At 39.6% G+C, this 25829-nt stretch overlaps 1 protein-coding gene across 1 annotated transcript; it reads left to right on the plus strand.

Annotated features, from left to right (window-relative positions):
* Window positions 1-629: 629 nt before the first annotated feature.
* Window positions 630-25829, plus strand: GPD1L (glycerol-3-phosphate dehydrogenase 1 like). The gene is made up of 8 exons (XM_059846842.1): window positions 630-771; window positions 5415-5592; window positions 6337-6477; window positions 10144-10282; window positions 11464-11576; window positions 19245-19478; window positions 19884-19990; window positions 22870-25829. Exons 1-8 carry the CDS (start codon window positions 719-721, stop codon window positions 22964-22966), a joined length of 1062 nt encoding a protein of 353 aa, XP_059702825.1. The 5' UTR covers window positions 630-718; the 3' UTR covers window positions 22967-25829.

Raw genomic sequence — 25829 nt, forward strand, 5'->3', positions numbered from 1 at the left:
GCTCTGTCCAGTTCTGGACCCCTCAATTCAGGAAGGACATTGAGGTGCTGGAGTGAGTCCAGAGATGGGCAGCTGAGCCGGTGAAGGGTCTGGGGCATGACTCCTGTGAGGAGCAGCTGAGGGAGCTGGGGTTGTTTAGCCTGGGAAAAGGAGGCTAAGAGGAGGCTTTATTGATGACTAGAATTACCTGAAAGGAGGTTGTAGCCTGGTGGGGATCAGCCTCTTCTCCCAGTTAACAAGTGACCCGACAAGAGGACACAGTCTTAAGCTATGCCAGGTTCAGGTTGGACATTAGGTGGAACTTGTTCATAGAAAGGATGATTAGATATTGCAATGGACTGTCCAGGGGGGTAGTGGAGTCACCGTCGCTGGAGGTTTTTAAGAAAAGACTCGACGGGGCCACTCAGTGCCGTGGTCTGGCTGTAGTGTTCGGCCATAGGTTGGATTCGATGCTCTCAGAAGTCTTTTCGAACCTAAATGATTCCGTGGCTCTGTGATATGCCACAGCGCCTGCAGCATTGCCTGCTTTGTTCGAGGGCCCCACTTACCCTCAGCCGTCGCGGACCCGGCGGCCGGGGGGCGGAACTACAGTTCCCGTCACGCCGCAGGGGCGGAGGGAGAGCGGGCGATGCCCTGACGGCGAAGGCGGGAGCGGGGGGCGGGCGCCTCACGGAGCTCTCGGCCGCGGCCGCTGTGGCGGGGCGCGGGCGGCGCTGCCATGGCGCTCTCCGCCGGCCCCCTCAAGGTCTGCATCGTGGGCTCGGGCAACTGGTGAGTGCGGCGGCCCCTGGCAAGGCGGGCACCTCTGCGGCCGCCGCGGCCCGGCTTTCCCGGAGGCGGTGCCCTCCCGGGCCTTGCTGTCGGTTCCCGCCCGGCGCCGCGGCCGCGCTCCCCTCGGGTGGCGGCCGTGAGGCCACCCGGTGCCGGCGGTGGAACGCGGTGTCGCCGGACCCTGACGGGCTCTGGGTCGCGCTTGTTCCATGCGAGAGGGCTCGTCCTGCCGTGCCCGGGGGCTCGTCGTGTCCCCGGCTCCCTCGGAGCGGAGGTGCTGCCGTGACGTACTCGGAGGAAGAAGCGGCAGAATCGAGCCCGCAGTTTTAGTGCTTGTAAACACCCTCGTGTCCTGCGAAGAAGTTGTTCTAGGATATTTTTAGCCTGGTATTTGTTGTGCGCTTTGTCCGATATCAGATGACGTAGACATTAAAGATGCTGTACATTTTAAATTTTTTTTTCCTACTGCGCCCTGCCTGTAGAGCTTCACTAACAACCTCGCTTGTTTACAAAAGTATTGTTCGGGGTTTTCTGTGTTCTTATGTGCCCATTGTCAAAGAGAGTTCAAAAAAGAATTGTGAGATACTGCGTTATTCGAAATGCCTTCTTTTTCTTTTCCCTCCAAATTAATTATGCTGAGGCACACTGAGCGCTTGAGACAAGATTTCATTGCTGTCTCTATCTCTAGTTTATAATTAGACTTAAATAAACTTGCTTCTTCATCCACTGAAAGCAATAGACTTACTTGACATCATTCTTCCAGAGGAGTATCATGTTAATAACCCTTTGTCTTTAGTCGTTTCTTTTTCTTACACCAGATCCCTCTTTACAGTGAATAAATTAATTACAATGTGTTATAGAAATAGGTCTTCACAGTTTGTCACTTCCAATTACTAATGTTAAGCACACATTATTCGGGTAGCATTGGCTTTTAAGACATTAAACTCAGAAGAATTCCATGTAGAGCAAGCCACTGTGTTTTATTAAACCAAATTTGCCAGTCTTTTGTCAGGATGATCTTAGACTTGTTGCTCACACCCTGCCCGCCCACTCCATGCAGTTGGCTTTTCCTGCTGTTAAAAGCACCAGCAGCTGCCAAGTTTTATTTTTCTTTGTGATCCCCTTTTTGAGGGAATGGCTGATGTTTCAGTGCAGCATCTCTTGCTTTCCTTGCACCAGCTTGTAAAATGCGTGCATTGCACTTTATATTACAAGGAAGTTATGCAGTTAGACCTTGTCTTTTAGGAGTGTGGTGGCTGTTGTTCTATAGTTGAAGTCTAGAAAACGTTTCACAGGAGATTTGACTCCATTTGGATTTGATTCACTGTGAATCACTTGCAGAAGCAAAAGGATTTGTAGATACTGCCTGTTAGCAATAACCCTATGCAAATGTATTTTGTTTTCATCTCACTGGATCAGTTTAATAAATAAGAAAAGTTCCTGCCCAATAGGATAAGTTAGTGGCAAAATGCCCACATTTCCTCTGCTGAGAGAAAGAAGAAAGAAAGCTGCTGCCTGGTAGTAGCATTCTCCATTCCTTTGGGGGATAAATGTATTTAAATAACTTATGGCTTCTTTCATATGTAATGGCAGGGGTTTTCATGTGAGTAAAGCAGAAACCAAGGTAATCAAAAATTGAAAATAGTAATTTTTGGAGAGGTAGGTGGTTTCTTCCTCAAAGTCCATGGGATGACAGACGCCAAACCCTGACTGCAAAGAGCACTGTGATTCTGTGTATGTGTAATCATTGAACTAAATTGGACTAAATTTGTATACCTTGTAAGTGCCTTTTGAACTGGGGCCTGCAGTCCTAAAATGTTTAATTAAAATATTAGTATTTAATGCATTAAGGCAGGTAACTAGAAAGAAATTGAAGCATTTGTAAATATCTGATCATTGATATTTGGGGATTATATACTTTTGAAGCCTGAGTTTTAAGAGTGTGTGATTGGTGGTGCCTAAATTGTAGCCATGTAAGTAGTTGATCTGAGTGGGGTTTGGCATCTTGAGCAGTTTGGAGTTTTGGAGTTCTGTGTGAGATGATTCCGTCAGACAAGTATTCTCATAGCCCTTTAACCTATATCTGGGATGAAAAAAAACCTAAGGGAGCTTGGGAGGACAGTAGCGTTAGAAGGGTTAAGCCAGTCACCTTGGTTGATTGACTACTTCCAGTCAGACTTGTTTGGTTGGTTTGCTATCGGAAGGTCACCTTAACAATGAAGTTGACTTGGCAGGGGTCACTTGACGCCTGATGGAAGATCATGGGACGGGACAGATGGCTCAGCATGGAAGAGCAGGAGCTCTGCTGGCTTTGCTCTTTTAGGGTTGCTCAGCTGGTGGATATGTGATTCTGTTAGGATCTTTTAAGACAGGGGGTTGTGTAAGGTGTCTGGAGCATTGAGAGAGTACACCTTGGATATGCCTTGGAGGCCTGGGATTCCAGGACAGTGCCCAGTGCCATTTAAAGCACTGCAAGCTTGATCATGTACTGTAACCTGTTCTGATAACTCTTCCAGGGCAAGTTAATGAAGTGTGCACAGCCACAATTTATCCCTCATCATTTTCTTGAAACCAGTCTTTAAGTAACTTGATTGCCAAACTTGAACAGAAACTGTAAAATTTGGGAAGAGATGGGAAGTTACTGGACAGAGGGGTTTATGCAGCTAGGAACTTGTAGAAAACTGGGAGGAACTGTGGCTTAACAGGTGATTTTACAGGGACAGTGGTAGAGCTAGATAATTATATCATTTGCACTTGCATGTTGTGACCTCCACTGCTGCTGTTATCAGGGCAAGTTAAGGAGCTCTTTGGCTTTGTGCTTTAGTTAAAAAGTGATGAAGGGACAGCAGGCCAACTGTGACATGGTCGTGAGTGATTGCAACATCATGGGAAATGATGAACTAGAAAAGCCAGTCAGGAGAATCTTCTTGTCTTTTTGAATTCAGAAACTAAGACTAGGCAAATTTCCACTTTTCCTAATACTGCACTCAAAGGGTGAAAAAAAAAAAAAGACAGTTCAGGCATTTAAGTGTTAAATAGTAATAGAATTAATGTCTCACATAAGTAGTACACACTGCCAGACTTTCTGCTGGCAGACTGAAAATCCCAGTCAGAGAGTTGCTGAATCAGTTATTTCTGTCTTGCTCTGTTGCTAGCAAGCACAGAGAATATGTAGGGAAGTTGAAAACAGAAGGCAGTGGGTTTGCCAGGATCCCAACTTTGTATATAAATCTGTAGGAGTAAATGTGCTTTTGTTCAAGGAACTCAAAGCACTGTCTGAGGAACACATACCTGAGCTATGTTGAATGTGAGGTCTGCTGTCTGTATGGATCTGACATTTGGAGGCTGAGCTGGTGAGCAGTATACCAGTGCAGCACAAACTATGCTGGTCAAGCTTGATAAGAGATGGCTTGCAATTGTCTTCTGTATCATCTTCTGAATCTAGGGACATTTTTAGTGTGTGAAGTGCTGTTAGAGAAGTAAATTCCAGTCTTTTAAGACACACAGTTTTATAATTTGGCTATAAAAGGTCTACTCAGGGTACTAAATTTTTTTTCTGCTGCTACTTAGAAAGTGACCTTAGTCATGTGCTAGCACACATCTTTAATACAGCCCAGTGAGTTGTGCCATATCATAAGCTCTTGAAGCAGAATGAACCCACTTTGTTCAGTTCCAGCTGTGGGTTTATTATAAGCAAGGTCCAGTGTACATTTAGGGGATTATGTGAGTATAACTAGATTGCAAAAGTTAGTGTTCTTACCTCCTAATAAAGTGTGCAGTTTACAGACACACACACACGTGTACACACACAGACACACATGTAAGCCTCAGATCATTACTCTGTATTTTTATCACATCTCTTAAAAATTTTTGTGTCTCCTTAGTAGGTTATCAGTAATTATGAAATTACCTCCTATCCCAGAAAAGGAACTTAGGTTAACAGGTTTAATAGAATGATGAAAGGGAAGATTGTGTTTGTTCCTCCTCTTGTAATTGTGATTAATTTTGTTATTGCTTAAAGATTTGAGAAGTAATATTGATCACTGTAATACAGATCTCACTGTATGCTGTTCTTGGGGAGAATATGAGGATAACAGCAATGGACTTGTCTCCATGCAGTTTCAGAGGATGCTGTTACAATAGTTAAGTTCTGTGAGGTTGGCTGCACAGCCATGAATCTCATAACTTCTGCAACATATAAATGATTCTTGGCTTTCAATGCCTATCGGTGTTGTACAACACCTTATGAGTCAGTCATCTTAGCAAAGAAGCTTCTCATCTCTTAAAGGTGAAAATGGCACATGTAATAAAATTTAGTATGTCACTTTCCCCTTGGCTTTGAAGATACAGTTAATTTGATTTGAGGAAATACAGTAACTTAAACTCTCAGTGGATAGCCAATAAGAAAACAAAATAAGTAAGGATGTTTCAGTAAATGCTTCAGTCCAACCTACTCTAGCTGTAGTTGAGAGAAAGCAGCAGGTGTGAATGACTAGTGTATTTTTCCACTTATTTTACTAGATCAGAATATTTTATGGTAGCTGGTCAAATAATCTGTGAATTTGTGATTGTTTTAAAAACAAAGTCTTTTTCCTACAGTGAAATCATAATTTTTAAGGCTGTTTTTGTTTTCTTTTGTGCAGGGGCTCTGCAGTTGCCAAAATAGTAGGTAATAATGTAAAAAAATTGCAGAAGTTTGCTCCCACAGTGAACATGTGGGTCTTCGAGGAGAATATTGATGGGAGAAAACTGACAGATATCATAAATACAGACCATGAAAACATAAAGTATCTCCCTGGATACAAGCTGCCAGACAATGTGGTAAGGCTCAAAAGCTAAATTATAGTTATGGAGCAGAGGGAATATTGCTTGTGCTGTAAATGGAGTTAGAAATTTGTTTTGTTAACACCTCTAGGGTCTATGATATTTCAGACTATGCTATTTTAATGATGACATCAAAAATTTGAACAAGTAAAATTATGTAATTATGCAGTTAAGTAAATCCAATGCACTCTTTCTTCCTATCACTATTGGTTTTTATGTTACTTCAATTTCTGTACAAGAAACCAAGTGTGGAAACAAGATTAACAGCTTTGACTATACCCATTTTAAAAAAAAAATTGGCCTCAACCTTGCATTGGAGCTGTTGGTCTGGGAAGTCTATGCTACTGCTTATTTTCAGTGACAAAATGCAATAGTTTGTAGCATTCAACATGAGACCAAACTGCTCAGGTTCAAGTTCAAGATCAAACTGGGGAGATTCAGTTTGGGCATTCGGAGGGATTTCTTCACATAAAGAGTGACTAAACATTAGAATGGGGTGCCCAGGGAAGTGGTAGAGTCGCCATCCCTCGAGGTGTTTGAGAAAGACTAGATGTGGCACTCAGTGCTGCGGTCCAGTGGTCTGGGTGGTGTTTGTTCTAACGTTGGACTCAATAATCTCAGAGGTCTTTTCCAAACTAATAGATTCTGTGATTCTACTAATAGATTCTGTGATTAAATACCACTTGTGTGTAGTGTTAATTTTGAGAAGTTATGCAGCCTTTCTCTCCCATAACTACACAGGTTGCTATCCCAAACCTTTGTGAAGCGGTACAGGATGCAGACTTGCTGGTTTTTGTCCTTCCTCATCAGTTCATCCGTAAAGTCTGCGATGAAATCACAGGACAAGTACCCAGTAAAGCCCTCGGCATAACTCTCATAAAGGTACAATAAATACCCTGCATTAATAACCGAGAATGTGTCATGGAATCTTCTAAGACAAGGTGACTTGATATTTTGATATGCAAAGTCTCGGTGCATTATTCACTTGATTGGTCCATTAAACCTTTCTAGGTGTAAGATTAGAATTTGTCTTGGTCATTAGTGGATTCCTCTTCCCGCAACGCTTGCGGGAAGAGGAAAATGAGGCTCTTCCCAAGACTTTTAGAAAGAAAGAGGTAGTTGATATATTTTGCACTGCTAAGCTTTCCAGTCTTTTATTTGTTGTTTCCAAAAGGATCATTAGATGAAGAGCAGAGCACAAGCATAATGCTTTGATTGTTAATGCACATCCCACATGCTGAGTTGATCATTTCAAGAACTGCTGAGAGAATTTCATGTGATTGAGAGGATAGTGCTCTTGTTCATGTCAAATATTATGTTGCAACAAGAGAGTCTGTTCAGCATCGCCCAAAGACAGTTTGAGCATAGGAAATAGGAAAGGGCAGATGTGTGGGAGGCATTTCACTGGCGTGTTTGTAGTTTTGCTGGCAGAAAAATTTAAAAATGTGAATTAGCTTATTTTTGGGATTGTTTTTGGGTGGGTGGGCTTTTTTCCTCTGTATGTTTAGCTGGAAATTATAAGCAATTCCCAAGAGGTTTGGAAGATTGTGGTTTGTTGTTGCTTTGTAGGCCATTTTCTTGGCACACATTCCCTTGTTTCCTGTCATCTCTGGAAAATCATACATTTATGGATCTGTGCTCAAAAAAAGAACAAAAAACCTCAATCACTGCATGCTGCAAGCTTGTCTCTTTAGTTTGGCTAACAAAGCCCACGAAATCTATTGTTTTTTCATTGCTGACTGGTGTATTGCTGTGAGGTGTGAAAAAGTAATGCTTCCGAAGTGTTCTTGCTCCAAATTGTAGAAAAACTCTTCATATCAAAGAAAGGTAAAATAAGGCACTGTTAAAAGTGCTCAAGATATTTATTCTCCTTTAATTTGCTAAATGTGATTTATATTCTCCTAGTGATAGGAGTAACTAATGAAATTGCTGGACTAAACGAGGTTTAAGTCAGCGTTTGTGAAGTCAGGGTCCTGGACCTGTATTCCCTTGGAATTACTGTTGATTAGTGGCAATATTTGGCAAAACAAAAAAGAAAAAAGGGAGGGGTGAGAAAGGGGAAGAAATACTTACATTAAAAAAAAAACTCCAAACAGACAGAAATCCTCAGCAAAACAAAACATCCGTGCTTAGTGTAGTGGTGGAAGTGAAATTGTGACACTTGCCATGCAGCGCAGAGTTGGTTACTGGGCAGCTTCCCACTGTCACATTGCAGCACTGCATCCATAGGCACCCTTTCCAAGAAAAAAGCTGTGAGGCCCCTTAATATTTTGCAGGAGAATGCAAAGTACGTGTCAGTATTTATGAAAAGGCATCACTGAAAAGGCATAACATAACATCATTAAAAGTATCATTTGAGAAGATAGGTTAGAGATTTAACACAACATTCTTTCCTCTACTTTTGCATATTCTTTAGGCATGCTATTTTCACCAGTGTCATAATTTCTGAGTCTCATGCTCAATGCTAATGCTGTTAAAGTGGCTTGTGTTAACTTTGATAAAGTGCAGTTCTGCTCTGAAAACTATTATTCGTGGGACATCTTGTTTCTGTGCTTTCTAAATGGCTGTCAAGTTAGCAGTGTGTCATCTTTTAGTCTTTTTGTTTTGTTTTTTTTTCTTTCTGACAGTCTAATCTTCATGCAGAGCCTAATGTCTGACAATAAAACTGAGTCTTTGGGAAATAAAGACATTTATCTGCTGGTTAACAGTCATTTCTATTGAAACATTTGCATCTGTGTTGTTTACATTAGCTCTTTGTCTATGAAAAGTGACTGTGTGGCAGTGGGGAGAGGAACCATATAAAACTTAGAGTGCAGTACAGCAGTGAGCATAAGTTGCAGGCTAGCTGAAAGTCATTCAAAATACTCTTCAGGCAACCACAACATCAGTCTCATTTTCATTTCCCTGTTACTGGCTCCAGGGATTGCTCTGACAGGCATGTTAGAATGAAAGCAGTAAGGTCGCTTGCTTTGCCTGCAGACCATTGCTGCCCAGTGAAAATGCCCATGGTGGAGCCTTGGTGTTGCAGGGAGGAGGGGTGTTTGGTTTTTATTCTGTCATCCAGTATTGGATTTAACTCTACAAGAAACAGGTAGAGCTCTCCTTGACTTTGTCAGGAGTTGCGTCTGTTTCACAATGGAGCAAAATCTGGCACCTAAGCCTTTCTGGTCTCCTTTCACTTGCATGAAAAATTGTTGTGTAGGTATTTACATTTTTGGAGTTGTTCCCAATGTGCACATGCTTTTCCGTTTATTATTTGCCTGCTTAGGAAGAGGGGCCTTACAGTTATTTTGTGGGGACATTTTTGGTACTCTGGGGGAAAAATGCAACATGTATTGTGTGCTTGCTTTCATGTTGTTTCTGTATGGTTCATTAAAGATGAGAAAGCAGAGCTATGCATTAAGCAATACAAATTGAAAAATAATGCAGAAATGCAAGCATTAGTTTAATTGGCAGGTTTTATACAGGCATTTCTGCATGTCTCTTCATTGCACCATGTTATTTAAGGAGCAGCACCTTTAACCTGTGGAAGTTACTGCCTGCCTGAAATATCACTACTGGCAGCATACAAGTGTGTATGTATATGTATATATGGAAGTAATACAGGATCACACTTTGTGCCTATAAATCATAACTCAAAATTACTAATTCCAAAAGTATCAAATCCTCAGCATTAAAAGAAAGTATTGTATAAAAGGTGGTATATTGTGGGAAAGAATGGCTAGTTCAATAGCTGGTCTGCATACCCCTGTAATAAAAGCTGAAAAGGATTCTGCATTTAGCAGGCTGGGAGAAAGGAGTTTTATGGGAAGAATGTGACTTCATTTGGAGTTCTAGTTCAGGCAGTTCAGGGTACCAGACTCTCTTCTCTGCAGCATTAATATGTGGGGTGATCTTTTCTAAGGCCCTATTTCTGCCCTTTTTTCACACTTTGTAAAGAGTGCATTATAAATACAGATTAAATATATCCTTATAAGTTAAATTATTCTCAGGTGTTCAGCTTTCTACATATCTGTGAATGGCTGTTCCTTTTGTATTTCTACTACTAAACTGTTGTTGGTTATACACTGGGGAACCTGCCTCTGATATTTCAGTTCAGATATCTCTTCACAAGACAAATTATTCAGATGCCATTTTGTGAGGTTCAGTGTAATTTCAAATCCAAGTTCAGGTCTGGTTCATAGCTAATGGATTGGTTATGCTTCACTGATGAAGGATATACTGATAATAAGCCCCTGATTTCTGAACTAAAAAAGCAGAATGTTCAGCACTTCTTAGAATCAGGTCTTTGCGGATGGAATAAAAACTGGTTTCATCATCTAGAGTTTAGTCCTAAGTCTTAAGGTGCTGCCTCCTACAATTCTAAGACATCTTGGAGAGATCAAAATAGCAGAAGTGCCTGTGGTAGTACACCTGTCATCTTTAGTCTCTGTCTGAATAGTCCTTGTTTCACTTCTCAGCTGTGGACAAGACTGATTGTGTTCTGCTTGCATCTCTACTGTGCCTAATGAATGACTTTTTAGTAATTCCGTTTAATGTTGGCTGCAGGGAATAGATCAAGGCCCGGAGGGACTCAAACTGATCTCTGACATTATTCGAGAGAAGATGGGAATAGACATCAGTGTGCTGATGGGAGCTAACATTGCCAATGAGGTGGCAGCAGACAAATTCTGTGAAACCACAATAGGTACTGTTCCAAGTTGTTAGAATATTTAAAACATGCGCCTGTCCTCACAGGCGCACACCAAATAGCTCAAATTTCACTGTTTTCGACATTAGCTGACTGTTACCAGAAGCTGTTGGTTGAATTTCCTAGAATGTTTATACTTCCAAAAGTACTAGGAGAATACTGGGAATAGAGGGAGAGAGAAGACCACACTTTTACCTATTCTTACTAGGGTTGTAACCTTAGCATGTGAAATACAAGCATGTTTTTCATCACCCTTCATATAACAAACTGCTTCATTTTGTTACTGTGTTTAAGATTTTTCTTGGATCTGAATGGCTTTACGTGGATAAGCAATTATAAATTCTGTACTCCAGCTCAGGTGCTATTGTCAAAGATACTACCTTCATGCATGTTTGTTTTGGTTTGACTTTTTTGTATGTTTTTTTTAAGGTATCTTGTTTTAATTTCTCAAAATACTTAGTTCCCACAAAAACTAGAAATTGTTTTAGTTCTGTGTTGATGTCTGCACACCTTTGCAGCATGAGGATGTGCCTAGTCTTGGGTTTTACAGTTTCTAGAAAGGCATGTGTGTGTATATATGCATACAGGTACTCATACATACTCACACTTTATAGCACAGAGTTCATATTATGGTTTTTTTCAGTGTTAATTTTTAGAGTTTTGTGCACTGCTAGCTTTGTAACATCTCAGTCACAGCTTTTGCACTGAACTTAATTTTGAGTGGTTGAACAGCATCTTACTGTTTAAAAACAATTGTCAGGGGCAGCATGCTTGATTAATAAAGCAGCTTTGACATACCTTTATCAGTAGGTATTTTTCTGGAGTGCTGACTTTGAAGTAATTGGTAGAATTGCTCCTTCTTAATTCATCTCTGTTTTGTTATTTGCTATTCTTTTTAAAGACAGTGATCAAAAAATGGACAGTGAATTAATGGAATTGTTATTTAGAACCTGTTGCTGAGCAGACAATAAATTGTGAAAAAGTCCTGAATAACTCAGTGCAGAGCTTTTAAGTGCAATTTCAACGTGATTGGTCCATTAGAACAAAGATTCTATTTAGGATTGAAATAAAACAACCTTATCTCTGCTTTTAGGCATTTTGGCTTGCACAGGAAAGGCTAAATAACATACAAATAAATGATTCCCTTTTTTTTAGCTTTCCTTTCTCTCTCTCAATAGGCTGCAAAAACTTGGAAAATGGCCTTCTCTTCAAAGAACTCCTGCAGACTCCAAACTTCCGAATAACTGTAGTAGACGATGCAGATGCAGTTGAGGTGTGTGGTGCTCTGAAGGTAAGATTAACAGGCTGCAGGTGATACACAGATGAAATAATGATCCTTGTAGGAAGTGAAAAGAGGGTATTTCCATTTTAAAAATAAAGTTTATTGTATTTTATATAATATACTGCAACACAACATTTCCAGAAGAACCAGAGGGGAAATGAGGGAGCAGCATTTTCTGAGAGCTGGCTTTTAGATCTGTGTCTCACCATCTGCCAGGTTCTCTTTCTACATCTTCCACTTAACTTACGCGCAGTCATGAAGCAAGTATTGATTTCATCTAACTGGCTGATATATTTCTAAATCTGTTTTCATTCCCTTTTTCTTTTGCAACAATGTGTTTACCAAAGGAAAGGGAGAAAGAAGTTGTTTGGCACCCTAGGAAACAGTACAGTAGCTCACATTATCTGATACCTATCCTGAATAATTTCTGATGGGTGTGGTGAATAAACATTTATTTTTTGTGTTTTGAATAATTATTTTGTCTGCCTTTGGTTTTGCTGTTGAAATTTTGTCTCAACTATATTAACTGGCTTGCAAAGCTACCACATCAAGCAATGATGTCTTAAGATAAGGAACTCTGATTCCTGCTCAGTGAAAGTAGCTGGATAGATATAATAGCATTTTTTTGGCATATTAATTTCCCTAATTTTGTCTTGACAGCTGTCATACTGGAAGGCCTGAGAAAGAGGAGATAATGGGTCTGTGCACTGATGGGATTAGGTGTTTTGAGGCAACATGCTTTGGAGTTACTGTATAGAGAGAAATTTCTTGAGATTACGGAGCTTGTAATTCAGCTCCACAGCCACTGCTTTATAATGATGTGGGTGATGTGGTAAGGTTACCAGAAAAGAAATCCCTGTGTATAGACACTTGAAAAAGTTTTGCAGATTTATTTTTCTTTGAAATCTGCTCAGCAGGATATTTTCTGACTAGCTTAAACTCTTGTCTGATAGAGGAGTTTCGTCCCAGGAAATGTTCATTCAGACCAATCTCATGAAAGGGCATTAGAGATGAGCACACCCATCAAACTGGGCAGGTAGTCAGCAAACACTCAAAACTCCACTCTAAAGGTCTAAGTCAGGCAAGATACCAATATTTCTTTGGAACTGCAGTAGAATTTAAATAGATTGTTATTCTTGATGTGGAAAGATACTATGGTGAGACTTTAGGGGATTTTTGTAACCTTGCTTTATTGCTCTCTTCTGCTTTATTATTCATCATGCATCCTGCAGACTAAACTGTCTAGTTGTATTTCTGAAAAGGTGCTTATATTCTGTGTGCTCTAGTAATTTCATATTGATTGCAGTATATTTTATTAATTAAGTTGAGATTTCCAAAAAATGCATGGTGTAAGGTCTAAACAAAAAGTGAATTAAGTATATATTAACTGATTTAAAAGTACTGTGGATTTCTTGCATAATTAAAAGGCAAAACTGGTATAAAGTGGCATAGACCCATCATTCTAGTATAGGTGATGTCTTTAAACATACAAGTCCATCTTAATCTAAAAGAAAATATTAATAAAATAGTATTTTAAAAGTAGTTTTTCATTTAAAACCCTTTCTAGTTTATCCTAAATCTTGTGGTGGCAGCATGTAAATAATGTCCTCAGGTGTTTTACTCTCAAATATTGAAAAATTTTATTAATGCATTGGGAACATGTCTGGCTCTGAAAGAAAATAAGGCTAAAATTAAACCTATGGATAAGTTTTTATTGCCGTAGTGCAAAGCAAAATGCAAAACTCAGATATGAATAGTGTTTTTTCTAGAAAGATGTGCATATTTTCTATTAGAAAAATTGTTTGCTAAGGGTATCAAACAGAGCTTTGCTTTTTTTATCATTCATCATATTCTTCATAATAAAAATCTGAAAAGTAGACTTTTTTTTTTTAAGAGTAAAATCTAATGTGTAGCCTCAGTCACCTGACAGTTTGTTAAAATTGGGACATAACTTCAGTCTTCAGTAAAAATTAGCTTTGTTTAACTTCCTGGAAGGAGGAAGTTCCAATTTCAGAAGGTGATAGTGTCATGTTGCATGGAGACATTGGCATGAAAAGAGAGGCTCTACTCTCTTTCTATAGCAGTGCCAATTTGAAATGTCAGTAGTGGTACTGTCAGCTAGAGCAAGGAGGACAGTAAAGAGGCAAACATGTCACTCCTGAATGTCTTTTTGGATGTGGAAATAGTAAAAACAATTCCTGTGTTGGTATTTAAAGGATGAGAAACAGTACACTATGGAAAACAGTATATTCTTCCAGCTTCTGCACTTTTCTGCAAATACTAGCTTAGGAAAAGGAGACTTTCCTGTTATTACTGGCATAATGGACTAGCTGTTAAAAGCCTGTACTCTACCTCACTTTTTATTTCTGCAAGCCTTTCTAAGCCAGGAAGATTTTCAGCGTGGGTGGTTGCCTAAAGCTTAGGAAAAAATACAGAAGGGTAACAAAGAATGCTCTGAGCACAGCTTTCCCTTACAATGATAATTACAGGTTTGAAATTTGGTTTTGGAAGCCTGTTTGAGTTCAGACTGTAATATTAGGTAGTGCAGCTGGGTGATCATAGGAAAACATGTGCTTGATTGCTATTTATATATGGATATGTATGTGGATATGTATAGAATATCCACTTCATTTACTGTATTTAGATTTGTGATAATGGGCTGGTGGAGATAAAGTGAAGCACAGAAATCAGTGCCATGAAAAAGCAGTCTTGTGCCAGCTTGGAGACTGGCTGAATAGACAGTGGCAGTGACTTTTCAAAATCTGATGGTACTGAGGAGGAACAGCTTTCTACTGTAACCTGGCTGTTAGAACAAAAGTGCTTGGCATGTTCTTTGTGAGGATTTTTTTTTTATTTTGAGGGCTGACATTTCACATTTTTCTGTTGACTTTTTCTAAGGGTTGAGGACAGAAATTTGGATAGCTGTTTCCAGGTGCCCAGTTGGCTTTACAGGCAGCATGACTCAAGGCCACCTACAAGTACACCTGCCGTTTACCGGACGATGAATGGGCCTTCCTAGAAAATGCTTAAAGGTTATGTCACCTAAAAATAGTATGTGCAGCTATGATCATATATGGAGGTGCTGTTGGATACTGATGGATGTGATTGTGTAGAGCAGCATGGACCCAAGGTTGTCACAGTAGAGGTATGCTTAGAGTCCTCACCACCTGTGCCAGTGTGGTTTTAGAAGCAGCACAGATGTGAAGCCAGGTTGAGCTGGGGTACGAACCTGGCCACATCTTTGAGAGGCCATGTAAACACTGGTAGCTGCAATCTCGGGGGTAAACCATACCCCAGTTTACCTCACTTACCCAGTGCAGCAGTGCAAGGGGTGGCTGAGAGGAGAATTGAGAATCTGACCTCTGGATATGGAAAAACAGCCACTCTCCAGCTGCCTGATGATCAGGGATCCAGAGAGTTAAAAACCCTCAAGTAGCAGTAACCAAGGACCAAGACAGATGTGAATTACTGTAGGAAGAAGCAGAAGCAAGCAGCAGTTGGGGTTGCCTTTCAAGTTGCTTCAGGCTCATCTAAACCTTCCAGCTTCAGCTAAGCCTTAAGTAAAGAAGTATAGTGAGGATTTATTGTTTACCAGGTTATGTAACTCAGCATTGTTACTTGCAAAGTGTGTTTAGGGCAGTCACTGTTGAACAGTCAGTGTAGGTACTCTAGAAGTTGATTGTGGGAGTTTTTTCCTTTTTCCTGAGATTAAGTGGAAATGAAATTCAAGTTCACCAGGAGCAAGCAAACAGTTTATGCTTAACCTCTCTGATAGTCCTGCTGATACTGTCTTAGATTTTTTGAGTCTTTTCATTTGACCTCTTCTCAGCCACGGGGGGAAGCAACGAGCTTCTTTCAGGTGTAAACAGAGGGAAAGCAGGCTATGCTGAGCTGTGACACTGCCTCAAGGAAGGTGAAATAATATTTCTTAGTTCTCTTATTGATCCATTTAATTGTGGAGAAGTAATGGTTGCCTCAGAAATGGCTGCTGAAGCTGTCTTCATGGGCACTCCACAAACATGCTGTACACTGGATATTAGATACTTATGAGGACTGACTCTGTAGGAGAGCAATCTGTCAGCAAAGTCTGCAGACATGTCCTTGTTTTCTTGGTCATCTGTTATCCTTGCATTTGTGACCTCTTGCATGTTTACAGCAGGTCGAGTGCAAGTAAAGGACACTTTCTCTCATTTGTTCTGACACATACTGTGAGCACTGCCTAGCATCAGCATTTCTTTTGTGGAGCATAGCTTCACTATCCCAGTGAAAAAAGAACTAAATCCATTCCTTGTTCATGTTCAAGAATAACAAGGACTAACACCAGCTCCAGGATACCAGAACTGCTCTTCTGTTAGGGAAAAGTATTTTAGTAGCTTAAAATCAAATGCAATATAAAACCACACTGTAAATCATAGTTACAGGATGTGTGCTCTCATGCAAAAAGCTGTTAATGCCAAGATAGGGGAAGTGTGTTTGCTTAAGCATGTAGTGATTATGAGAACTCTGAATGCCTTAGGCCAAGAGGAACATTGTGTTGCAGTCCTTTTGGGGTTATTGTGACAGTATCTTTGAACCTGTGGAATATGTTTGTCAGTAGGCACTTGCTTATTGGGCTCTCAGACTCCCATGTGTGCATGCAAATACAGTCAGTTTCTAATCTCACGGAAATGTGGACTCTCTCCTCTTACACAAATACATGCCCACTGCATTTGCAGGAATTCCTGTAACTTCATGCTGTGGTTTAATCCCAGCTGGCAACTGCATATTGCGCAGCTGCTCACTCACTAACCCCCCACCCCCTGTCAGGGATGGGTAGGAGAATAAATGGAAAAAAAATAAAACTCAAGGGTTGAAATATAAACAGATTAATAATTGAAATCAAGGAAAATACAGTAACAGATCAACAGTAGTAATAGTAATTGTAATGAAGGACAGAGTGAAAACCCAAAAAGAACAAGTGATGCACACTACAGTTGCTCAGTACCCACTGCCCAGTGCCCAGCCTGTCCCCAGGCAGCAACTGATGGCTTCCAGCCAACTGCCTCCAGTTTATATACTGGGCATAGCATTCTATGGTATGATCCCTTTGGCCGGTTCGGATCAGCTCTCCTGGCTGTGTTGCCCCCTCCCCAGACTCTTGTTTACCTCCTCACTGGCAAAGCATGAGACACTAGAAAGTTCCTTTCTTGAAGTAAGCACTACTTAGCAAACCACCAAAACAAGAGTGTGTTAACATTATTCTCACACTGAACTCAAACCACAGCAATATACCAGCTACTAAGAAGGAAGTTAACTGAAACCTGGACACTTCAGATGTAGTCTTTGTCAGTGGCACCATTCAAAATCAACCATATGAAATACAGAAAGATGTTTTTACCAGGTCAGTCACCCTTCCTGCCTCATGTACTTCTCAGAAGATCACAATAGTGATGGTGCCACTAGGCTCTTGTGTGTCAATTTGTGTTCTGCTTGTGCATCTTCCTGAAACAAGTTCAGCTTAGTGCCTACAGACAGAGATTTCAAGTAGCAAACTGTCTGCTTTGGGACCGCAAACAGTCCTCTTGTTTGGAACTGAAGGGTAACTGTGAATTTTGGGAGAATTTTTGTCATTGTTGTTGTTTTTAAAGGGGTGGCTCAATTATACCCTACTCACTTTGAGTAAGGTATAATTTTCAATGTGGTGTAATTAGTTCTCTACAGTATATTAGGCACAAGACAGTTGTCAGAGATCCTTCAAAGATTTAAATAAAACTAGATGGTAGACCTTGTAAATTAATAGTTGTGGCTTGAGGGGTATGTGTGCCAAGACATAACAGTCTCCTAGGCACGGGGGTGTGTTCTAGAGCATAATCCGATGTCTTGTTCCTCATTATTTGCAAACTGTGTAAGAACATACAATGAGAACATTGTACAAACAAGGAGCTCAGTGTTTTAGAGTTGGACTCACAACTTCCCTTGTTCCCTAACCCATTTCCTCAGATGTAACTAGTCTTGGTATGACTTAGTTAAAAGAGTATTTCTGTTGCTCCAAAGACAAACACTGCAAAAGGCACAAATAGACAACAAAATACCGTAGGCCAAATTGTATTGTAAATTATGATCAAGCAGACTGCTTCAAAGTGGAAAGTCAAGCAGACAAAGCTGGAGGGAAGGGGAAGCTTTAGTATGGGAGTGTTCAAGAAGTATATGGAAAAAGCCCAAAGGTTGCTCAGTTGTGTTTGTGTTTTTAGATGAATGATAAATACTTACAGATTTCACATACATGTAAAATCCATTTGAATGGGTTATCCCATCTGAAAACTTCTTAAATATCTGTTTGACTTCCTCTTGCTTTGGCATCAAATGAAAAAATATTAGAGGTTGCTCTGCAAGAGGTGCCTGATGGAAATGTACCTTGACTGAATCACCACAGCTAAGATCTAAGCCAAGATGATTTAAACAACCAAATTTTAAAGTTGTCTGGTTTGGGCTGCTTCACGTCTAATGTTGGGATATCTGTCTGCAATTTTTAGGATCACCTTTAGACCTCAGCTAGCTGCTCAAAAAGCAATGACTGATCCTCTAGCCTCATGTGATTCAGGGTCACCTAGCCATGACTGGCCACACAGCTCTGCAGCTGCCTGGCATTTGTAGTTCTTACAGTTCAAAACCAAACCAGCTGTTAATCAGTGGTTGTTTTCAGTAACATCTTCTGATTATAGTTCTTTCTTCATCAGCAGTTAAAGTTGATTTTTTAATTTTATTTTTTTCCCTGAATCGAGTGCTACATTAGGAGTCATAATGTTGGTTCTCCTGTGCATTCTGTTGAGATCACTGTTGCTATTGTTGCATGCAGGAAGATATTAACATTCATTACGTCCTTGCTTTCTTTATCTATACGTCAGAATGCCATCTTTTTGTGGGGTTTTTTGTGTTAGATGGATTGTTTTAGTGGGGATAGTGGAACCATGGCTAGTGTCTGCTCTGACTCCCAAGCCAGAAAATCATTTTTATAGTTGCTTCGTTCAGTTGTGTCTCATCAAATGTCCATGTTCTGTAACCAAAGCAGGGACCATATAACTGAATGTTAACAGCACATTCTTTGTAGAAGGTTGTCACCAGGTCTAAGGAAAAAGCAAACAATTTTTTTGCTAAGGGAGGTCTTCCTGTGTATTGAACATTTTGGGAATCCTTTATTAACTATTATGGTTATAGAAACTCTGCATACTTAAAAGGGCTGGGTACTATTGGCCTGGCTGAATTTGGTCCCGTAGCATGTCATCATAGAAGTCATTAAATGCTTTTTAGCTGTACTGTTGATTTAATCATTAAGAAAATCTGATAAAGGGACTGTAGGATGTCAGTCTAACTTCACCCCTACCTCAGGGCAGGCAGGAGTAGCTTAATCTAGGTAAAACCTTGTTTGGGTGTAGTGCAAACTATTTGTTCTTAAAGTTGGTCAATATTAATAGCTCCACAGCCTCAGGGGCAACTCAGAGCTTTAACTATGTTTTTATCCTTGGAAATGTTTTGCTTTTTATTTTTTCTTTTTTTTTTTAGGTTATCTCATAGACATCAGAATCACCAAACCAAAATAACCCAAACTAGCAACCTAGTCTTTCAGTAGTAAAGTGTTTGCTGTTCTTAAGAACATCTGTAAGCAGTAATTGAGTCGTTTCCCATTTCTCTTCCTATTAGAATGTAGTAGCAGTAGGAGCTGGTTTCTGTGATGGCCTTTGCTACGGTGACAATACCAAAGCTGCTGTTATTCGCCTTGGCCTAATGGAGATGATCGCCTTTGCCAAAATTTTTTGCAAAGGACAGGTTTCTACTGCCACTTTCCTGGAGAGCTGTGGCATTGCTGATCTCATCACAACATGTTATGCTGGCCGGAATCGACTTGTAGCAGAAGCATTCGTTAAAACTGGAAAGGTACCTAATTCACTGGGTGAAATCTGTTCCTATAAGTACTGCCACTCCTCGATTGCCAGAGTAACTGTAGAGTTATCTGAGTCATGGTAGCTCACTGAGTGGGCACCCTTCTCTTTCCTCTTGTTTCCTGAGTCTGTTGTCTAGAATGAGTGTAAAGGTATTAAAAGGTGGGCGAGTGGTGATTTAAAAAAAAAAGCTTGAGAGATAAGAGAATAATTGCAAACAAAAACATAGGAGAATATTCTATATGCTCACTCAAGATTACTTTTGAAAAAGAAAAAAAAACTCTCAGTAACTTTAATTTTTTTTCATCCAGATTATTATTTTTTTCATCCTGTTGTCAGGCTTCTGAAAAGTTTATCATACCTCTCCTTTGCTTTCTTTTTTTTTCCCTCTGCTGCTTAGTCTATTGAAGAATTAGAGCAAGAAATGTTGAATGGTCAGAAACTCCAAGGACCACAGACTTCTGCAGAAGTGCATCAGATCCTGAAGCAAAAAGAAATGCTGGACAAGTGAGTAAGAACAGATAAAACAATTTCCACATACCCCTTTTTTATCTCCATAATTCTTTCTGCATATTTGGTTTTGATATCTTCATAAAAGTAATAGCCAAAAAGAAAATCACTGTAATAACAGTAGATTAGAAGTTAAAATCAAAGAGAGAAGTGAATCGAATCTGGAAATAGTATTGGCGTAGACAGAGCTATTAGTGTGATGTTAAATTTGTGAATGTCCTGTTTGCAGAGTGTATTGTTGCCTTCTGCTACTACAGAAAAGCACAGCAAGTGTGTTTTGATGTGTGAAAAGAAAAAAATGCATGAAAGTAGAAGTAGACCTTCCTAAAGAGACAGTGAAAAGTTCCTACATCTCATTTCATTGTAGTAAATTCATTACTTACCTCCAAGGAGAGGAGCTTGATGATCATCTGTATAGTGTGACTGCCTCTACCACATGGATTCTAGCTTAGATACTGCAGTTCTCCTTCTTAATGTGACTTCCAGTTTGCTGTAGGTTAAAACCTCCCATCTGCCTCTGTTGGACAGGATGGTTTTTTGTGGTGTGATATTAAGCAGGTTGTCCTGGCTTGGTTCACTTGTATTAGAGTCAGAACATGAATGATTCTCATAGCCACACACACAATTGTCTCCTTACAAGATTAAAGGATACATTTATCTGTTCCTGTTTGTAAAAGAGGAAAAATCAGAGATTTAAAAACTGCCAGTTGAAAGACGAACCCTTGATATTATTTTTTTCCAAAAACATTTTTTAAAGTCTAGTTTTAATGCATTAGCTGCATTAAATGATTAATGGTTTAATATTATCTTTTTATGTAAGGTACCTAAGTCTATCTCCTTAGTGTACAGTAATTAAGCTAACTGCAGAAAAAATTAATTAAAATGTTGGCTTCATTCTTTACTGTTTATGATTCCCTAAATGAAACACGATGCTGTGTTTGAGGGTTGTTTTGTATCCTGTTCTATCTTACAGCAAATTAGGTGCATAAGAGATTTTTCGGTTGTGTTTTTAATAAAAGACATGAAAACAGTGTTGCTAATTTCCTTTTGGTATCCCAACATATATATATCAATTCTTCATAAAAGGTCTCATTCAACAAGACTTTTGAAGGCAACTTTCAAAGAGTTTTGAAGAAACTACTGCTTTAAAACATAAAACACAGTGGAGCAGCCATGGTTTCAAAGTGAGGAGGAAAGAGTCTCATAAGGGTTAAGTTTCATACTCTGGCCCTACAAAACTATTCCCAAGGCTATGTAGAAGTGTGCAAAAGTCAAAGTTCAGAAGAGCCTTGGTCGCAGGGTTGACGCCTGTTGATACTTGTGGTGCAATTACTTTTTTTCAACAGTTGTAGTCCTTGCTCTCTTGATGTGCTCAGGCCTGAGATGCATGTGGAGTTTGCTGGCCCTGAGCCTGCAGTCAGCCTTGGTACGGGTTTCTCCACGTGAAGTGTGGCAGACCTGTGCACAGTAATGTTCTCTGGGATAAGCAGTAGGACTTAGGTATCAGACTGTGGCTTGTAGTAGTGGTGCTTCTTCACTGAGAAGTACCTGCCAGTGTTGTATCTAAACCTGTGGGAAACCTGCTTTTGCTTCGGGAAGTTCACCTGTTTTGTGGCAGCCTCTCGCATAGTCATAGCAAATTTTGTTAGTGCCTACACGTGAGCTTTTATGGCAACAGCAAATGTAACTCCCCTTCAGCCCAGTACATCATACAAGGTGAGTGAGGTTTGTTAAGAAATGCAGAAGTCATAGTATAATTTTTTTCTGCAGACTTCTTAGTAAGGGTTTTGCAATCTGAGCAGTTTAGCACTGGATTTGAGAGAGCAGCTATGTGGCTGTGTGATAATTTTTTGTCCACCAATGAAATAGAAACAAAACTCAAGTCGGTCTAGTTCAGGGTGATGTGCTGATAGCAGTATTACTGCAATGTAATAGTGACAGCAGAATGTACAGGCCATCATCCATGGTGCTCAGTACTGCTCAACACTGAAATTGAGCTTTAGAGTTACTGGTGGGACACATTTCCTAAGGAGAAAGTCCTAATCCAGATGTGTTCTGAATCACTCAGAAATTAACTATTTCAGTGTCTCCAATGACCCTATTTTTTAATTTCCATTGGTTAAAATTCATCAGTATAAAAAGCCATGCTGAAATGGTACGTGTACTTGATGAACAAATCAAGTTCAAAATTTACTAGGCTTGGTATGAAAATTGAACTTGTCTGGCTATTACTGTCTGGTATGGACAGAAAGCAAATACAAATTTTGTAAAGTATCTTGGATGTAACAAACCACAAACCTTCAGATTATCAGAGAAGCCTGAATAATTTGAAGGTTGTTGGAGATGTGGCCAATCTAAAAAAAAAGAAAAAAAGTAGATGTGGAATTTTGTATTTCAAAATCCAGGTCTTAATTTTCAATTCTTATTTAAAAAATTTGACCTTCAATGTCTTCCTGGGTCTTTTTTTGTCATATTCTGTATTATCAAGTTATTGCTGAGAAGTACTGCATAAGAGATGTGCCAGTCATCCTTTTTAACCACAGATGGGTACTGCTGTGAGAACAGCCAGGAAAAATGTTTTAAATTTATTTTTTAGATCACTTTATGGTTGTGCCCTACATAATAAATGTCGCAGGCTCCATTATAGCTAGCTAGGCTTCTGAGAGTCACTCTGTTTCAGAGATGCGTGCAGGTTCTGTAGTTATGCCCTGCTTTTCAGCCTAGCATTTGCACCTGGCAAATAGAAAAAAGAAATAATTTTTTCCACCTCTCCCTTTTCCCCTTCCCTCTCCTCACCCCTTTATAATTCTTTCATTTAATAAAATGTTACAGAATAAATTTACACTGTGTTCACTTTCTCCACCCTCTTTCCTCAGGTTTCCACTCTTCACTGCTGTGTATGAAATCTGCTATGAAGGGAGACCTGTTACAGACATAATATCCTGCCTTCAAAATCATCCAGAGCACATGTAAAATCCATCAGGCTGTTGTACTAATGCAGCTTTCTGCCTTTCGAATTTGTGTCTTGGTTCAAGTGGATGTAGCTGTCATAAAGCTTTGTTCAGAGCTGCTCTTAGGCAACAGGAGCAACATGAATGTGTGTGAGCGGGTGTCGGTGTTTGTTCCCCAGCCTGGTTTGACACAGCACACGGCTTGGTGATTCTCCTTTTACTGGATGACATGCAACTCTTCTAAAATACGCAATACACAATACAAAAGTTGCACTATCTGCCTGGTATATATATACAAGTGTACTTTGAGTTTGCTCCTACACCATAAAACACAATGCTTTGTTGTCTCCTATTAAAGCCTGGTCCAAAATCTGCTGGCACTCTGGGAAGAATCCCAGTGGTTTTGATCAGAGGCTGAATCAAGCGTGTAACCTTGAATTATTAGGAATTTGTTAGACCTTTGTTTTATTCTGTATACACAATTAAATGTTAACATTTTGCATGCTTATGACCATATTAATTTAAGCAATGTTAATGCAAAACAAGTTGTAGCAGTTATTCAGGGGGCTACAGGGATATTTCAATGAACTCTAGTAAAGAATATTTTGATTTTTGAAAGTTGTTGAAATTGTCAAGCTACTTTGAAACCAATTTCTAAGTGAATTTAAAGTTTTTAATTACACTGTTTTAAAGGGAATATTCTAGAGGGGGATCATTGCCTCCCCTTCTGTTTTTTAATCCTTGCATTTTTGTATTTCTCCATTTCTCCCTTACTATTCCTCTGTGTTAGGCTCTTCTGGAATCCCATTCCCCAAAGCAAGCCACAGGTATTGACCTGGGGGTTCTGAACCCTTGAGCCTACAGTTCATTTTATTGTTTTACCTGTGGTTGTTCTTCACTGCTGTTGTTGGTTGGGTGATGAAGAATAGCCTTGGGTATCCACTGCTCCAAGTTGTTCTGCTGTGATTTTAGCTTAGCTGCAGCGTGCTGGGCTCCACACAACACTCCAAGGAATGTCAGGGGAATTCCCTGGTACAACACGCACTTGTGTCGTCAGAAGGGTTGTGTGCCAGTACGATGACTGCTTTCATTTCAGTGCCTGCCAGTCACTGGCATGTCCACTGGGCTATAGTCCTGATCCAGCCTTCCCAGTTCTGGAGTTACTCTTTCACTGGACAAAACTCTTATGGGTGCTGAATCAAATCCTTTACAACTCATCTCCCAGAAAGCTTCTCAAAGGCATCCATCTCTTTTATTCCCCAGGGTCTCAACTAGGTTTTTTTCAGGAACCTTTGTTTTATGAGGGAGGTTAATTTTATTTGTTATTGGAAAATTTGAGATTTTATGAAGTTTAAGGTGGGGGGGGAGGGGGTGGTTGGTTTGGTTGGTCTTTTTTCTAAGATTGATGCAAAAGAAGATAGATAAGTAAAATCTGTTTTGCTTTTCTTGTATACTTAAGTGTGGGGGGGGTTTTTTGTGAAATATATGCTAGGCACATTAAGAGTGGACTCCTTCTTAAAACTGGGAGACAAGGGTTGGCATTAGAATTTATAGACCAAGACTGCCTATCTGCTCTTAATATCCACACCTAACATCTGAGCAGTATCAGAACTGTTGTTCACTATTCTCAGTGGGGGTTTTAGACCAGGAATCATGAGCACACACCCATCCTGAAACTTCAGGTTATCATTCAAAATTTGCTAAAGAGGATGCCTGGGAGTGACTGTCATACTTACATAACCTGGATTACTCTGAAATAGGAAAGCTTTGGGGCAACTTTGTGTAGACAGGAAGACCCTTCCACTTAGGGGTACCTTTTTTTTGCGGTCCTGTATTATTTTGAATTAATATTTGGAAGATCTCATGAATGTCCTCAGATATTCAGGGATGTAAAAAGTTATTTTGCCTTACTTCTGATTTAGTGCTAAACATAAGAGATGGCCAGAAGTTAAGTGATATCAGACATTGGTGGCAGTTGGGAACATTACTGGTAGAGATGACTTAGAGCACTCTGCTTAGATGTTTAAGAGGATGTTTTAAGGTCGGAAGCACTGCTATGCTAACGCACACATGGAGCATACACTCCTCATTACTGCATAACTTTCAGTGTGTTTGCTTATGCTTTGTTTTGTTCTGTTTTTTTAATACCAAATTGGTGGCTTTTGCTTTGTATGTGTACATATACATTATATATATAAACTTTTTTTTACATGCAGTATGTAGGACAGTAGCGTTTTGTAAGATACATAAAGGGCTATATGAGCTAAATGTGGTAAATTAATATATATTTTTAAATTATTTCTTTATTATTCCAATACTACTTCTGCCACTGAAAGTCTCAAATCTTAATTGTTCTTGTTTTTTTAGAGAAGCTTATATTCTAAGACAAATCCAGAGAAGAGGTTTTTATGGAATCCCTTTTTCCAGTCTGCTACAATATTCTTTTTTTCAGACAAAAATTGAGGTTTCAGTAACTAAAATAACTAAAATAGTTAATTTAAATTCTATTGATAGTTCACAATTTACATTTGCTTTTCAGTGCTGGAGAACACTCAGCTTGGCACTATGTATTTTTTCCCCCGCTGATATTTACTGCTCATTAAAAGACTGTGACACGGTACTGGAACTGAATGAGCCTGCTCTGCAAACACTCTGTTTTGCCTAGTACTGGGATAGTCTTATTGAAATCATTAACCCCTGTGTAAGGGGGTCATAAATTTGTAACTAATTCTTGGGTTATGAACTTTAATTGCTAAGGAAGGCATTACATTCTAATGATACTTACTCAACTTGCCCTCATCATATGTACTGATTTTGTTTAGAGATGTTGAATGTATACCTGTTTGAAGAGTTAGTACAAATAAACATTTTTGTCTTGGGAATCA

The sequence above is a fragment of the Haemorhous mexicanus genome, chromosome 1, assembly GCF_027477595.1.
Source record: "Haemorhous mexicanus isolate bHaeMex1 chromosome 1, bHaeMex1.pri, whole genome shotgun sequence".
Classification (NCBI taxonomy): domain Eukaryota; kingdom Metazoa; phylum Chordata; class Aves; order Passeriformes; family Fringillidae; genus Haemorhous; species Haemorhous mexicanus.